General features: G+C 43.9%; 1 protein-coding gene across 10 annotated transcripts in view; it reads left to right on the top strand.

The window, feature by feature from the left end:
* BTRC (beta-transducin repeat containing E3 ubiquitin protein ligase) overlaps positions 1–13,061 on the top strand; it is a 106,068-nt gene that overhangs the window by 23,284 nt on the left and 69,723 nt on the right. For 5 of the 10 annotated variants that reach the window (XM_085555246.1, XM_015867021.3, XM_015867022.3 and 2 more), the window contains one exon: positions 2,639–2,746. The exons of the other annotated variants lie outside the window; for them this stretch is intronic. In XM_085555246.1, the coding sequence (XP_085411372.1) occupies positions 2,639–2,746 (108 nt within the window). The remainder of the gene's footprint in view (positions 1–2,638; positions 2,747–13,061) is intronic. 10 annotated transcript variants of the gene reach the window in all.

Genomic DNA, 13,061 nt, shown 5'->3' with positions numbered 1-13,061 from the left:
CTGTCAGCACAATGGTGAGCATCAGACACGTGGCGTGCTGGGCGGATGGGGACAGAGGCCGCTGAGATTTCCTGAGATCAGGCTGTAAATGAAGTTGTTCTGTTGGGTCACTCATCTGATTTACACACAAGCTGTTTCTCCTGAAGCACCTGGGGCCTTTTGTTCATGCTTGTGAATAAGCTTCTTTCAGTCACCAGCAGTAATTCAGAGTCTTTGCTTCCTTCAATAGGTAATAGCAAGTACAGCAGTGACATTTTCTCCCACTGCGTGTGCAACTTCACTCTTCTTTTTAACCTGGGTAACAGAGTTGTATCGCTCATACAGACTTTGTTATAGACTGGAGCAGATTGAGAAGTCATTTGAGGTGCTGGTAATTATTTACTGCGTACTTCCCAGCTCTGCAATAATGCTGAGCAGTGGGAGTGCATGGGTGAGCAACAATACCCTCTGCAGGTGCAGGGACAATGGGCCCTCGGTATTTTCCTTTGTTACCGTGGCAATTGGAGAGGAAGGCATTACCTCCTAAGTGCCCAATCTGCTGCTTGCAGTGACTCCATCTCACTTGTCTCATGGAAACTTGGAGTCAAGGCAGTCCAGCATTGCTGCTGGCACAAATGTCCTCTCTTTTGCTGCCTCTTTTCTTGTGCTTTGCTTACTTCAGATATTTAAAGTAAACTCTTCCATTTGGCCAACCTATTTCAGTGGCTGTCAGCTCTTCCTCTGGTTGGTCGTCGTGTGGCATAAAGCTGAGTGAGCACAGGGAATGGGGCAGCCTGGGAGGATGGAATAAGTGGTTGGGGTGAAACACTCTTAAATCTTCATGCATAAAGCAAACAAAAACTACCCTGTATTTATTCTTATCTTTTGAATCCTGTGATGAGTAATGGTAAATATAAGATGCTCACCTATTGAATTTGATTTGCATCATCAGGGATACCGTGTTGTAGTTGATCTCTTTGTTACCATGATGTTCTTGGGGAGCACAGATGACCAACATAAACGTGTTAAGAAACTGGTGCAATGCTGAAGCGTAGATGTCTGCTTCATTTCATTTATTTATTCATTCATTCTTAAAACTGATCCTCACTACAGCTTTAATGGCTGGAGTGATGCACATTAGATTACACAGAGAAGATTGCTGGCCTCTGGAAGGTTTTGTATGTGGGAGTGCATGCTTGCTGGGAGGCTGGGATGGCAGATAAGAAGCGTGGCTTGGGTGCTTGCTACAATACCGTCTGCTATTTTTTGTCTTCAGGAAGGGCTTTATCTTGTGAGGTGTAACCCTATAAAGCACTCCACTTCTTGAGTTGCAGTGTCTTTGTGATGAGCTTTTAAAAAAGAAAACGAGGCGGAGAATTTATTTTAAGGTCCCATAAATGTGTAGAAAGCACGTTTGTATGGGTTGTGCTCCCCGGTGCTCTTTCAATACTATTTCTGGAACAGCAGCGTAAATTGCTACAAAGTGCACCAAAGAACGTGGTGATGGACGAGGTTAATCTCTCTATGGCTGTTTATACAGTGCCCAATTATGTATGTTGGTGATCACTTTCCTGCTCAATCCAAGATGGGTTGAGTTGCTCCTACATAGTAAACTTGTGCAAGATTTTCTAGCCCTCTTCAGAGCAAGAAATGGTTGCTCAAAAGGCAGCTGTCATTTCATACCCATTCCAGCTGCCCTTCCCACTCAGATTTCTTCCCCTCCCCCTTAAAGAAAAAAACAGAAGGCAGCAGGAGGATTGCAAAAAAGAAGGGTGCAAGGGTCTGAAATCTCTAGCATCTAATCTGTCACATCCTATGGATTTCATAACTAGCTGCCCATTTAAAATACTCTTGCTTCTTTTTTCCCCCTATCTTAAGAGTAATTAGACAAATGCAGCAGTGCTTGTGGCACATCAAAAACTGCAGGGCTGGTAAAGGCATTAGCTGTCATAATGCATGGTGAAATTTAATAGCAGTGATTTTAAATGAACGAGCAATTCCCTGTATTTCAGGGAGCGGTGGCTTTAACTGTACAAAATGGCCAGCATTTCCCTTGACTGGCTGCTTTGGCTTCTTTTCTTTTTGTATTTGTGCTTTGACAAACAGAATCTCTTTGTTGTAATAACAGTATTCTATTTAATGACTAACAAGGCAAGCAGAAACACGAAACTCCTATACAGTGTCACCAAGTTTCCTGTTCACCTCGGTTTGCAGGTTTCTCCTTCTAAACCCAAACATATGAATCCTTTCTTTCCCTGCCAGCATTCCTTTTAAAGCTGTCGATTCCTTTTCTGCATCCCTTGCAAAACTGCTTGTGTTTTGTTGTGCCTGGAGTGTGGCTATGGAGGGGGAAGAGGTGTGATTAATTGCAAAGAAACTTTTTGTTAATGGAAAAACTCTCACATTAGTGTTAGAAAAACTGTAAAAAATTACTTTCCTAGTCCACAGTACCTTTTTTTTTTTCTCCTTGCTATTCTGCCATTATAAAACTTCTCTGAAGGAAATGTCTCATCAGCAGTTTGCGTTCTCTGAAAGGTGTCTCAGTCTTTAAGGCTAGTTTCAGTTGTGTTGATGCCGTTTGGCTGCGCCTTGAAAGTTCCTGTAATCTGTGCCATCCTGTCTCATACGGTCCCATCTCATAGTTGTCCTTTCTCTGCAGTGCTCTATGCCCAGATCTCTGTGGCTGGGCTGCTCCAGCCTGGCGGACAGCATGCCCTCGCTGCGATGCCTGTATAACCCAGGGACTGGCGCACTCCCAGCTTTCCAGGTACTTTCCGTCTCTCTGCTCTTCTTTTCTCTCCATCCATGTCTGTGTGCATCCGCTTCTTTTCTTTGTTTGCTTTACTTCCATTTACTCTGCTTCATGCTGTATGCCTTTCTTGTGCCATTCAGAACTCCTCTGCTATTTAAACCCATCTTGTGTAGGTGCAGGGTGGCTCAGTGCTGGGGCATTTCCATTGCTTTGGTTTAACTGAATTATTTTGCCTAAATTGGTTTGGTACCATCATCATTTCCATCAGCTTTTAGTTGTGTGTTGAAAATATACCGCTCAATTCTGTTTTGCAGTGTCTGTTGTGTACAGTCTCTGATCCTAGAATCATTAAGGTTGGAAAAGTCCCCCAGGATTGTGAAGTCCAACAGTGGCTCCCTTCATGTCTAAATTTTCCATGTGCCATTTGGAGGACTGAGGGGATGTCTTCATTGCAGCAGTGCTAGCTGATGCCTGCCTTTGGTTACCTTGCATTTGGTAGCAGTAGCTTGGACACTTTGGCTTTAGAAAATTACTGTACAAGCAAGCTGTCAGTCAGATGGCAAATCAAGGTGCCTGCTTTTCTTTGGGTTCTGAGTTGGTGAGATTCAAGCTTTTCTCTGTCATCAGACAGCTTTCTGCGGAACGGGATTTGTTCAGCTGTTTTAGGTGACCGGTGAAGCTTTACAGAATTCAGCCTCTCTCATGGGGAGAGAGTGAGGCAGCTGCTAGGCTAGTGGCTAGAAACCTAACCAGAACTCTCAGGATCGTTGTGAACTCTTAATGATGGCATGCGGGTACAAACCAGAGAGGAGCAGGGACTGGGCTGCAGAGGTGTTCTATCGTGTCATATATTCTTTCTGAGATGGTTCTGTGTGAACTGCAGTGAGTGAAGGACTTGAGAAGTATTTTTGCAGGATGTGCTCGTTGGACCTCGTGGCAGCATAAAGGTTTGTTTCAAGGCTTATGCTGCAGGATTTGTTAACTTAACGTGTGGCAGACAGTTTTATTCACCAGCATCTTGCAAAACCAGACAACGAGCAGACTAAAATCTTTCTGAAAACTTCAGAATCATCCTGATGGATGTTGATCTGCCTCTAAAGGATTGCATGCAGGGATTATTTCGCATTTGGCTTCCTGCTCCCAGGACTAGGAGAGTACCGTGGAAATAATCGTCTCAGTCTCAGGGGAGGCTTAAGTGTCTTGCATCATTTTGCTGCAACTCTTTTTGCTGAGCCAGCAGCAGCGCTGCTGGACTCTGGAAGGTGTCCTGCCAGCCCTCCTTTGCTGAAGCAAGCTTTTAGCAGAGCTTTCTGTGGGGGTGGGGGGATGGGACTTTTTATTAGTCTAAGAGGGCTCTGGAGACAACAGGCAGAATTTAGAATCCTACTTCTAATACTGATTTGCATAATTTGACTAAATCGGATGGGCCTCATTCTTGGGCTATCCACTGTTGAATAAATTTTCGTTCTCTTTAAGCTCAGGTTTTAGAGAACCTTAGCAGTGTATTGAAAGCAGTTTATAAACTCAGATTGTGACTTTCTTTCTACTCGAATTACTTTTGATTACTCACAATAAGCATATATATTACAAAGGGAAAGGGAGGCGTAAGATGTTACTGATGGATATGAACAGTAACTTTTCTGCTAATATAGCACGTTCTTGATATTTGGGATCAGATGAGTCAGCAGCTGAACCATTTACCATGTAGTGCCTACTTGGAAGTGCAGGAGGGCTCTTGACATTCACATTCCTGCCGATTTGGTGAGCCATTTCCATGGATATTTAGTGACTATGGGAATTGGGGAAGCCTGCCCCACTTGTTGTCGGAAGAGGTATTCTAGTAGTCCTTGTAGCGCTCTGACTCAACGTTGAGGAACTCATTTAGTGCCAGTTAAGAAACTAAATGCCAGCAACAGCTTCTGCAGCAATGAGTCATCCGTTCTTCAGCCCATTTTTCAATGGGCTTTGATTCCCATTAACTTGCATGGTCTGATGAGAGCTCCCCTGTGGGAGGCATGGCTTCAGCATTTCCAAGTGTGGTGGTCTTCTTGGAAGTGGTTTGAAGCCTGCTTGAAATGGCAAGGTTGGAATATTTAATCGTTTCTTTACGTCTGCTTTAGTATCAAATCTGTGGGAAAGCATTAAAGACTTCTCTTGTAGCCCAGCAATTTTTCTCATATTATTTTATTTTTTCCCTAGCAAGCTTGAAGTAACTGGAGAAGCATATCAATGTTCTTTGCTTGTGGCAAAAGAGAAGGTGCCATCTGGAAGGCCACTTAGTCACTGCTGAATTTGTCTGGTTATTTACATGCTTACCTTCAGATGCTCAGACTGAAATGTGGAAACAGGCTCTTTTTGCTCAGTTGAAGCCCCGCTGACTCCTCGTGGGGAACATTGGCAGATAGTCGATTTAGAGATGATTCCGTTAATACGTCAGATAACTTCATTTCTCTTCTTTGTGTGTTTTTATTATTGGAGACACTTGTGTGAAAACAGGATCTTCTGGTTGCTCAGCTCTGTTGGGCAATCGTCTGGCAGCGGGAAAGGTTTTAAGGCTAAACCCAGGAATGAGGGATTAAGGAGCTACAAACAGTTCTTGTTTTTTTAACATCTTCCATCTCGAAAGGCTTTGCAACTGATAGCCTGTCTGACTGAACCTCATAGAGATCACGGTGAAAGAAGGCAGCAAATTGGAACATGAACTCCTAAAGGCTGTTTTAGAAAAGGGCCAGACATTTCATTTCGAGTGTCGCGGGTGCCAAATTTTACTGCAGAGCATCTGAAAACTGGGTTGTGAGCAGATTCCTCCCATAAAAATAAACTCGTGTAGGATGTATTTCCTCCTAGGAATTGGTGTGTTTGAAGTTTCCAGATGTGCCGACAGGTACCTGTTTTCATGACATTTTTCATTGGGAGATGCTTACTTTCCCTTTTCGCAGTGCTTGCCATGCATGCTTACAGGCTCAGCTTCTGCTGCCTTTAACAGTCACAGTTGTTTGAAAATTCTGATTTACAATTACATCCATCTCTTCGCATTTATTTCCTTCAGACTGCTCATTTTACCATAAAAGTTGATGTTTTGTTGCTGAGGATCACAGAATCCTTCATTAAGGTTGGAAAAGACCAGTAAGATCATGCAGTCCAACCATCCACCCACCCCACCGTGCCAACCAAACCCCGTCCCTCAGTGCCACATCTCCGTGGTTCTCTAATGCCTCCCAGGATGGTGACTCCTTGGGCAGCCCATTCCGGTGCCTGGCCAATCTTTCTGTGAAGGAGTTTTTTTTCTAATATCCAACCTGAACAGAGTAAAAGTGAAGGGTACTACGTTATTTATGGTTTTACTGGATGTTTGAGGTGAGCAAGCTGTGCATAGGCAGAAATGCGTTCACATGAAATGCATTTGAAGAAAAGTGGTTTGGCTTTGGAGAAGACTTCTGTTGGTAGGAATAGGTGGGTGCCTAATGGGGAGGGAGAGTGGTGTCCAGCCTGCAGCCCCCAGCCCAGAGAAGTGAGTTCCCTTGCCCCAGCCTGTGTTCTGCTCTCCCTCTCCCAGTGACTGCATGGAATGTGTCTGGGGGCTGTTTGCAGGGAGCCCCTAAAACCAAATTCTAATAGTGGTGGCTGATAGCAGGAGCAGCTGGCTGTGGAACCCCCGGCTGGCGGCAGCTCGCCCCTGTTTATGGACGTCGTTAGGTGGCCCCCAACTGTTTACAAGACAGCAGAGGTGAGGCCTTTGATTGACAAGTCAGAAATGCATTAGATCATTCCCTCTGCCAGTCTCTGGTTCATGCTGTTAAAAATGTCAGCCTCTCCAAGTTTGAATGGCAGCCCGAGGGCCTCCGAAGCTTTTTGTTTTCTGAGATGGAAACACAAATTGGATGTGTGCCTGAGCGCTTCATCCTGGGCTGTAATTTCATCTTTTAGCTAAGAACCACAAGGTACATGAGCAAAGCACCCTGTAAACAATAACACCGGGGAAAAAAATAAACAAGGTCGTGTTTCTGGTACGTTGATCCACCGGTGTCCTGACCTCTATCACGTTGAACATCTCCACTCTGATTGCTGTTCCCTTTGGCATTACAATGAGAGGAGAGAGACTGACACAGAGGCAAAGATTTAAAGTTGCAGTGTTGTTGCACATTCCTCGTATTGGCTATGAAATATTGAACTGCCACAATGTGACACCTGGGTTTTTAAGCAAAGTTCCTCGTTGTGGGGCATCGGTTTCTCGTGTTTCTTCTCATCTTATCGCCTGGCAGGAGCCAATTATAAAGGCATGAGAAGGGGGTAAGGGAAGGAGCTCAAGAGTGAAACCAAATGAATGCATCGATTTTTTTTCTTATTTATTTATATTTTTTGCACTGTGCTCCATTCTCCATCCTGCCCTCAGCAGGGGGATGAGCTCAGGGTGCACTGTGGCTGTGCAGCCCTATGCAGTGCCCTGCAGCCAGCATGTCACTGAGCACAGTGCAGGCAGGTCCTTATTGCACCGTGTCTGTTAGGCTCATCGCTTTGAAAAACAGACCCAACCTGCCGCCCAGCCCCACCTTTACCCCCCTCCCTTGTTGGAAGCAGGGTGCTGAGAGCTGCTTTGACAAACAGCATATGCAGCACCGCGTTGAAGGCGTACAGGTATTTCTAAAGCGAGCTCCAGCTCCTAAGGATTGCGAACATCTGCTTGGAGGTATTGTAGAGCTGCACAATGCACTAATTGAATTACTCTTTTCTGGAGTTGCAGACTGCACTAATTGAATTAGAACCAGCCTGTATGTGTGTGTGTGCGTATGAGCTAACGCGTATCAGGGCGCATGTGTGTGAGGCCGGGCCGGGAGCCGCGGGGCGGCGATGGTGCGGGCTGTGCTGCCCCCTGCTGGCCAGATCTTGGCACTGCGTCTCCTTGTTACTTCACGGCTTTTCTCTTTTAATTGTCATTTCTCTTCTCCTCATCCAATTTCAACCAGATTACTTACTTTTCTATAAAATTTAATCCATTTCCATGCAGCTTTTTGTCCCCTTGGTACATCCTTCTCACAAAAGCTGTATGAGAGATAAACTGGTATTTGTTTTGCTTTAACAGTTGCTCCCTTGGTGCGTGGTTCTTATGTCTGTATACTTGTCCTGTGTCTGGAGATGTTAAACAGGGCTTCTAAATACTGCTGAGAACCAGCAAAGTGCTGCCTGTGTGCAGAACCGGGGCACTGAAATGTAGCTAACTCCCTTTAAGGGGCTAACAGGTAACTGCTTTACGTGTCCTAAAAGACATGTGTTGCTTTCGGATTTAGATTTGTGGTTTTGAATGGTTTAGATCTGTAGTTGTTTCTCTTTAGCATTCATTTGTGTGTATGTATACACCTACATTGATATATGCATATATAAGTGTGTGTGTGTACATATATATGTAAAATATCAGGTTATCAGCCTCCTTGGATCCCTTCCATCCCCAGTATTACTATCTAGTCATAGTGCTGTTAGCACACATTGCCACTGAAATAGCCAAGTAACTCAGTGATTGTTCCCAAATAGTTACTTGGGGTTCGTGTTTTGTTCTCAAATGTAATTTGGCACCATTGCAGAGCTCCCTAAAATGTGCCTGCATGGGGTAATGATCAACCTGCCATCTTCTCTGTGCCATCTACAAGAAAGAAAGAGGCTCATGATTTATTCTCTCTCAGAATATAACCTTATATCCAACAAACAAAGGAAGCCACTCTTCGTTCAGCCAATAAAGCTGCATACATTTTTTGTCTTTCAGCAATATGCTTTGCACTTCCATGGCGTCTTCAGAGTAATAAACTGTGCAGCAACCTTTTGATGTAGGTAATAACATTTGACCTTGCAACAGAGTACGTTTCCTTGTTGAAATGAAGGCAACTAACACCTTGATGCTTGGGGTGGTTCTTCATTTAAGGAAGAAGTGGGTAGCGTAGGACGCCTCCTGCAGTGCCTTCTTTTGGCACACTCAGCAGTGGAGCTGTGCTGTTGGGGGGATTGGGGTTGTCACCTTTCAAATAAGGTGGGGGTGAGTTCAGCACTGCTTTAAGAAGCTGTAAGTGGGAAGGAATCCATTCCTTCCAGTGTGTAAAGGGCTTTTAAAAACAATCTATTTCTAGAACCGAAATTGTCCTGGGACCAGCTTTTGATATAAAAATTCATAGAAACCTGTTTTTTTCCGAGTGTGGTAACTTTGTGCCATAGTGCTGTAGTGTTAGAATTCACATTGGCCAGGTTGTTCTGTAAATTAAACAGTGACAGCTTCCCTCGGGGGAACAGCCAATGTATTTATGATGATGTGCTGATTACACAAAATACACTGCAAGCAGAAAACAGCTGCAGAGAACAAACCTCTTAAAAGAATACAATTACAAATAGCACCCTCAGTATTTCTAGTGGAGAGAGTAAAATACAGCATGCTAATGCAGGCTTTCCGTTTGCTTCCAAAGACGAAAAGAGAAGAGGCTGAATTATGGGTGGATGCACACCCAGCGCCGATGCAGAGCAGTATGTGATCCCCTTCTGAAGGTGAAGGGCAGGAGCACACTGCGGGCCTGCTTTCAGCTCTCCTTTCCTAACCCTTCTGTGACTGCAGCCCTGCAGCACTGGGAGCTGAGCATCGCCTCCAGCTCCGGCCTGTTGTGCTGTGACCAAGGCAGCTCCTACCTCCATCCTGGTTTAGTATGGAGACATGATGAGGTTAATAACAAAGGTTGGCGATACCAGGCTGACTGGATGAAGCATGTTGTAGGGATGCTATGGAAAAAGTCTCTGATTTAAGGCTCATCCCTCTTCTACTGCTGGTTGTTTGCTTTGAGGAACTTCTAGATATAAATTTCAGTTGTTTCTTTCCTAGACTGCAGTGTTCCATTTTTAAAAGCTCCAGTGACTTGTACGTATAAGGCAAGGCCACGTGTGGGCCACTTTAGCATCCAGTTGAGGATACAGCAGAGTAATGTCATCGGTTTGGATATTAAGAAAACTAATTTTCAGAGCAGTGCTGCAGTGGCACAGCTGCCCAGGGCTGAGCTGTCATACTTTGGTGATTAAAATATGGCATGTTACTTAGGGCTGCGTTGTGGGTGCTTGTGGTAGAGTTCAAGTCCTGAGAACGGCCTTTCTATCTGCTTTTTGAGCTCACCGATGGATAAGCATAATGCCCTTAAGAGTCCATAATCTCTTGTGTTTTGTGTCTTTGTTGTGTTCCGAGGCCAGTATCAATAAAAGATGTTTCAAATATGGGCAAAGAACTTGTCCATTTAAAATGAAGAGATGTTGCCCCTTCAACGTATAGATCTGATTTGAAGGCAGATGAAGTAACAGCATTGGCAGTCTAATTTGGAAGGACTTGCTTAAAAGGAAGGATCAGGTTTTCCATCTATGGATTGCTGGCATCTACTAATAGCCGGTTATTCATCTGTCTGCATTTCCTTCAAATGGTTTTTGAGCCTCCCTGCGTTGTCCTGCTTTGCTGACATGTATCCCATGTGGCAAGAAGGAGTTTTGTATAATCACCCTGCTTTAATCAATAGAATAATTGATAAACCAGATAAGATTTAAACTGATTACCTCCCCGAGCAGAACTCCCCGAGGGCCTTGGACTCTCTTAATTTTGACATGTATGTTGTGTACCCCGTGGATGAAGTGCAGTTTGAATTATCTGTTTTTATTTGCTTAATGACGGGGAGGGTGTTAAAGTCAAATGTTTAATTAACCCAGCAATGGGCTGCGCTGTCACTTACACACACATCCAGCTGATTGAGATATCTCACCGAGAATACTGAATAGGAATGATAATGTGGCACTGAGACGGAAGATTGCTTTTTCAATCCATTTGCTGGGTCACTGCTTTGAATGTCTTATTGGATGAAAGGCATTCAGCCTAGGAAAAAAAAAAAATCGGCATTTAAGTACATTTTGTTTTCCTGGCCCCTCTCCACCAAGAAGTTAACTAAAACGATATGTTGTAGGTTTAATAAGCCGTTCATGTTGTAGCAAAAAGCTGCGAATAGTGGATCTCAATCGCTGGTGATCTAGAGCTGTATAATTTCCTATAGGAACAAAATGTTTGCCAGCCCCAAGGTATCCAAAGACACGCTGCTGTATACACCTTTATCTTTCATTCTTTGATTGCTTGGCTACCCGCTTGATTTGATGGTCTCTGTAGCAGGTCCAGCTCTTCATCCTTACCCAGGGCAGTGAGATTTGCAATGACATTTTGTATCTCCTTGCAAGAAAATAGTGTTTCATAGTTGGAATTATTTTGTAATAACAGAAGTGAATGTTGAGCTTTTAAGTTGGAATATTACAGGAGAGACTGTTGTGTGACCATGTTGAAATTTGGTATAGACAAACTGGGAGCACCCAGGATTCTTTTCTTGGGTGCTAGTTGTTATTATAAGGCCGTATTGCTGGCTAGTGAAACCTTGAGATGTGCAGTGCCTGATTTGTCATTTCCCCTTTTGTGTTTTTCTATTAAAAATAATACTGAGATTATTTCTACTTGACGAGATGGAAGGATGGAAGGCTGGGGCATGTTTAGGAGAAGCATGATGCAGTGCAGCAAGGTCAGGGCAGGGTGGCTGGGTTAGATGCATAGGAGTGAGCAAGCTGTGGGTTCTAAGGAAGGGGTGCAAGGAGTCTTGGATGAGCTTTGGTCTGTGTGATAGGAGAGCTCAGAATGAGAGACTTTTGTAGGGGGGGGGGGGGGGAACTGGGGAAAGATGAAGATAATGAAGGTCAGAGATGACCAGAGATGGGAGAGTGTGGGGATTTATAGTGAGTGTCATCACTCAGCACTGGTCCTGTAAAAAGTCACGAAGTCTTTCTTCAAGAAGGACGTGCAAGCTGCAGTAAGGCTTGCCCATATTACAGCCCATTTCTCAGAGCTCTTGCAGTTCCTATGCAGATGAATCTGTAATGAATATTGTAGGAAGAAAGTTAATCTCTATCTAGAGAACTTTAATAAGTAAAAAGTTTTATAAGATTCTCCCATGATCTGCTGGCTTGTCCTGGTTCTTGTTAGTACTAGAAATATGTTTTTGACACCTTTTTTTTTGGCTGTTGGCTTATGTCCGCAGCCTGTGAAACCTGGCTTTGTGCTTCTTTCTCCTTGTGCACAGGAGAAAATCAGCTAATATCGTACTCAAAGGTGCAGGAAAGAAACACGCTGCTAAAAGCCGTGATTCAAGGGAGGGGAGGGAAGAATCCTGCTAACTCAGGAGCGTGTGGAGTTTTAACATTCAGTACTTCAGCACCAGGAGATGAGTGGAGAAAATGAATTTTTGTGAAAGGAATGTAGCAAAATGACAGTAACAAAGAAGTGAGAGCCAAGATGTGATTGATTCTGTTTCCTCTTTAAGGAGCTTCTGTTGCATGCAAAATCCGTCTTCCTGAAGTATGTGTGGCACAATTCGGCAGCCCTGCAGACAAATCGGCCTCGCCTGAAACCGCTTGAGGAAGAATTTGAGCAAGAATTTAAAAGATTGGAGAAATGTTTAGGGTTGTCCTAAAGAATAGGAATGGAAGAGGGCTGATTTGGGCAGTGTAGGAGCAGGGTGACTTGCTGGTGAGAGACAAACGAAAGCAACATGATTATAAGGTTCAGAGCGGGTCTTGAGATCGCTCTTATGTGAGTGGCCCGGTTCCATATTCAGAAGTGTACCCATATTATGTGTATCATAAAGGTTAATTGGATGTTTTCACCCAAGCTTTTTGAGAATATGTGCTCTGTGTTCCTTAAAAAGATGTAGATGGCTTTGAACTACTATAAAATCCTGAGTACAAGATGTGTGCTATAAAGTCATGCATGGAAAGTGCTCGCTATAAAGGCGTGTGTACCTGCAAAGGTGCTGATCGATCTGTGCTATTTAGGAAAGGAAATTCTGAAACAGACCTGGCTGTGGAAAAATGCAAATAATAACATTTAGCCAGAGGTCCTTAAGGCTTCTTAAGCTCTAACCTTGTTATGAGGAATGGCGAAGTCGAACTGCCTAATGCAGATGTCTGAGTTACAAAAATAACCAGATGTCCTGATTAGCAGAAGCAAATGTTCTTTCCCTTAATCCACGTGAAATTATATTCAAAGGCTCTCCGGATGTAATGCTTGTGTAAATAAGGCACCAACAAACACTGGAATAGAAAGGGCCATTGGCCAACTAGCTCGCAAAGCTTGAAAGCTTGAATATTAAAAACAAATTTACCACTGCTGACTCTCTTAAATTCACAGAACAGAAATGTTAAGCAGGGCTGCTTCCCGGGGAATGGGGAAAAGCTGTTCTCATTAGCCGTATTTTCTCTCTCTCTCCCACTCTCGTTTGAGAAATGTCTACGAAGT

The sequence above is a fragment of the Coturnix japonica genome, chromosome 8 (assembly GCF_054131305.1).
Source record: "Coturnix japonica strain WE chromosome 8, WE-NBRP24, whole genome shotgun sequence".
Lineage (NCBI taxonomy): Eukaryota > Metazoa > Chordata > Aves > Galliformes > Phasianidae > Coturnix > Coturnix japonica.
Note: the sequence above shows the minus strand (reverse complement) of the source record. Positions and strands in the feature narration are given on the sequence as shown.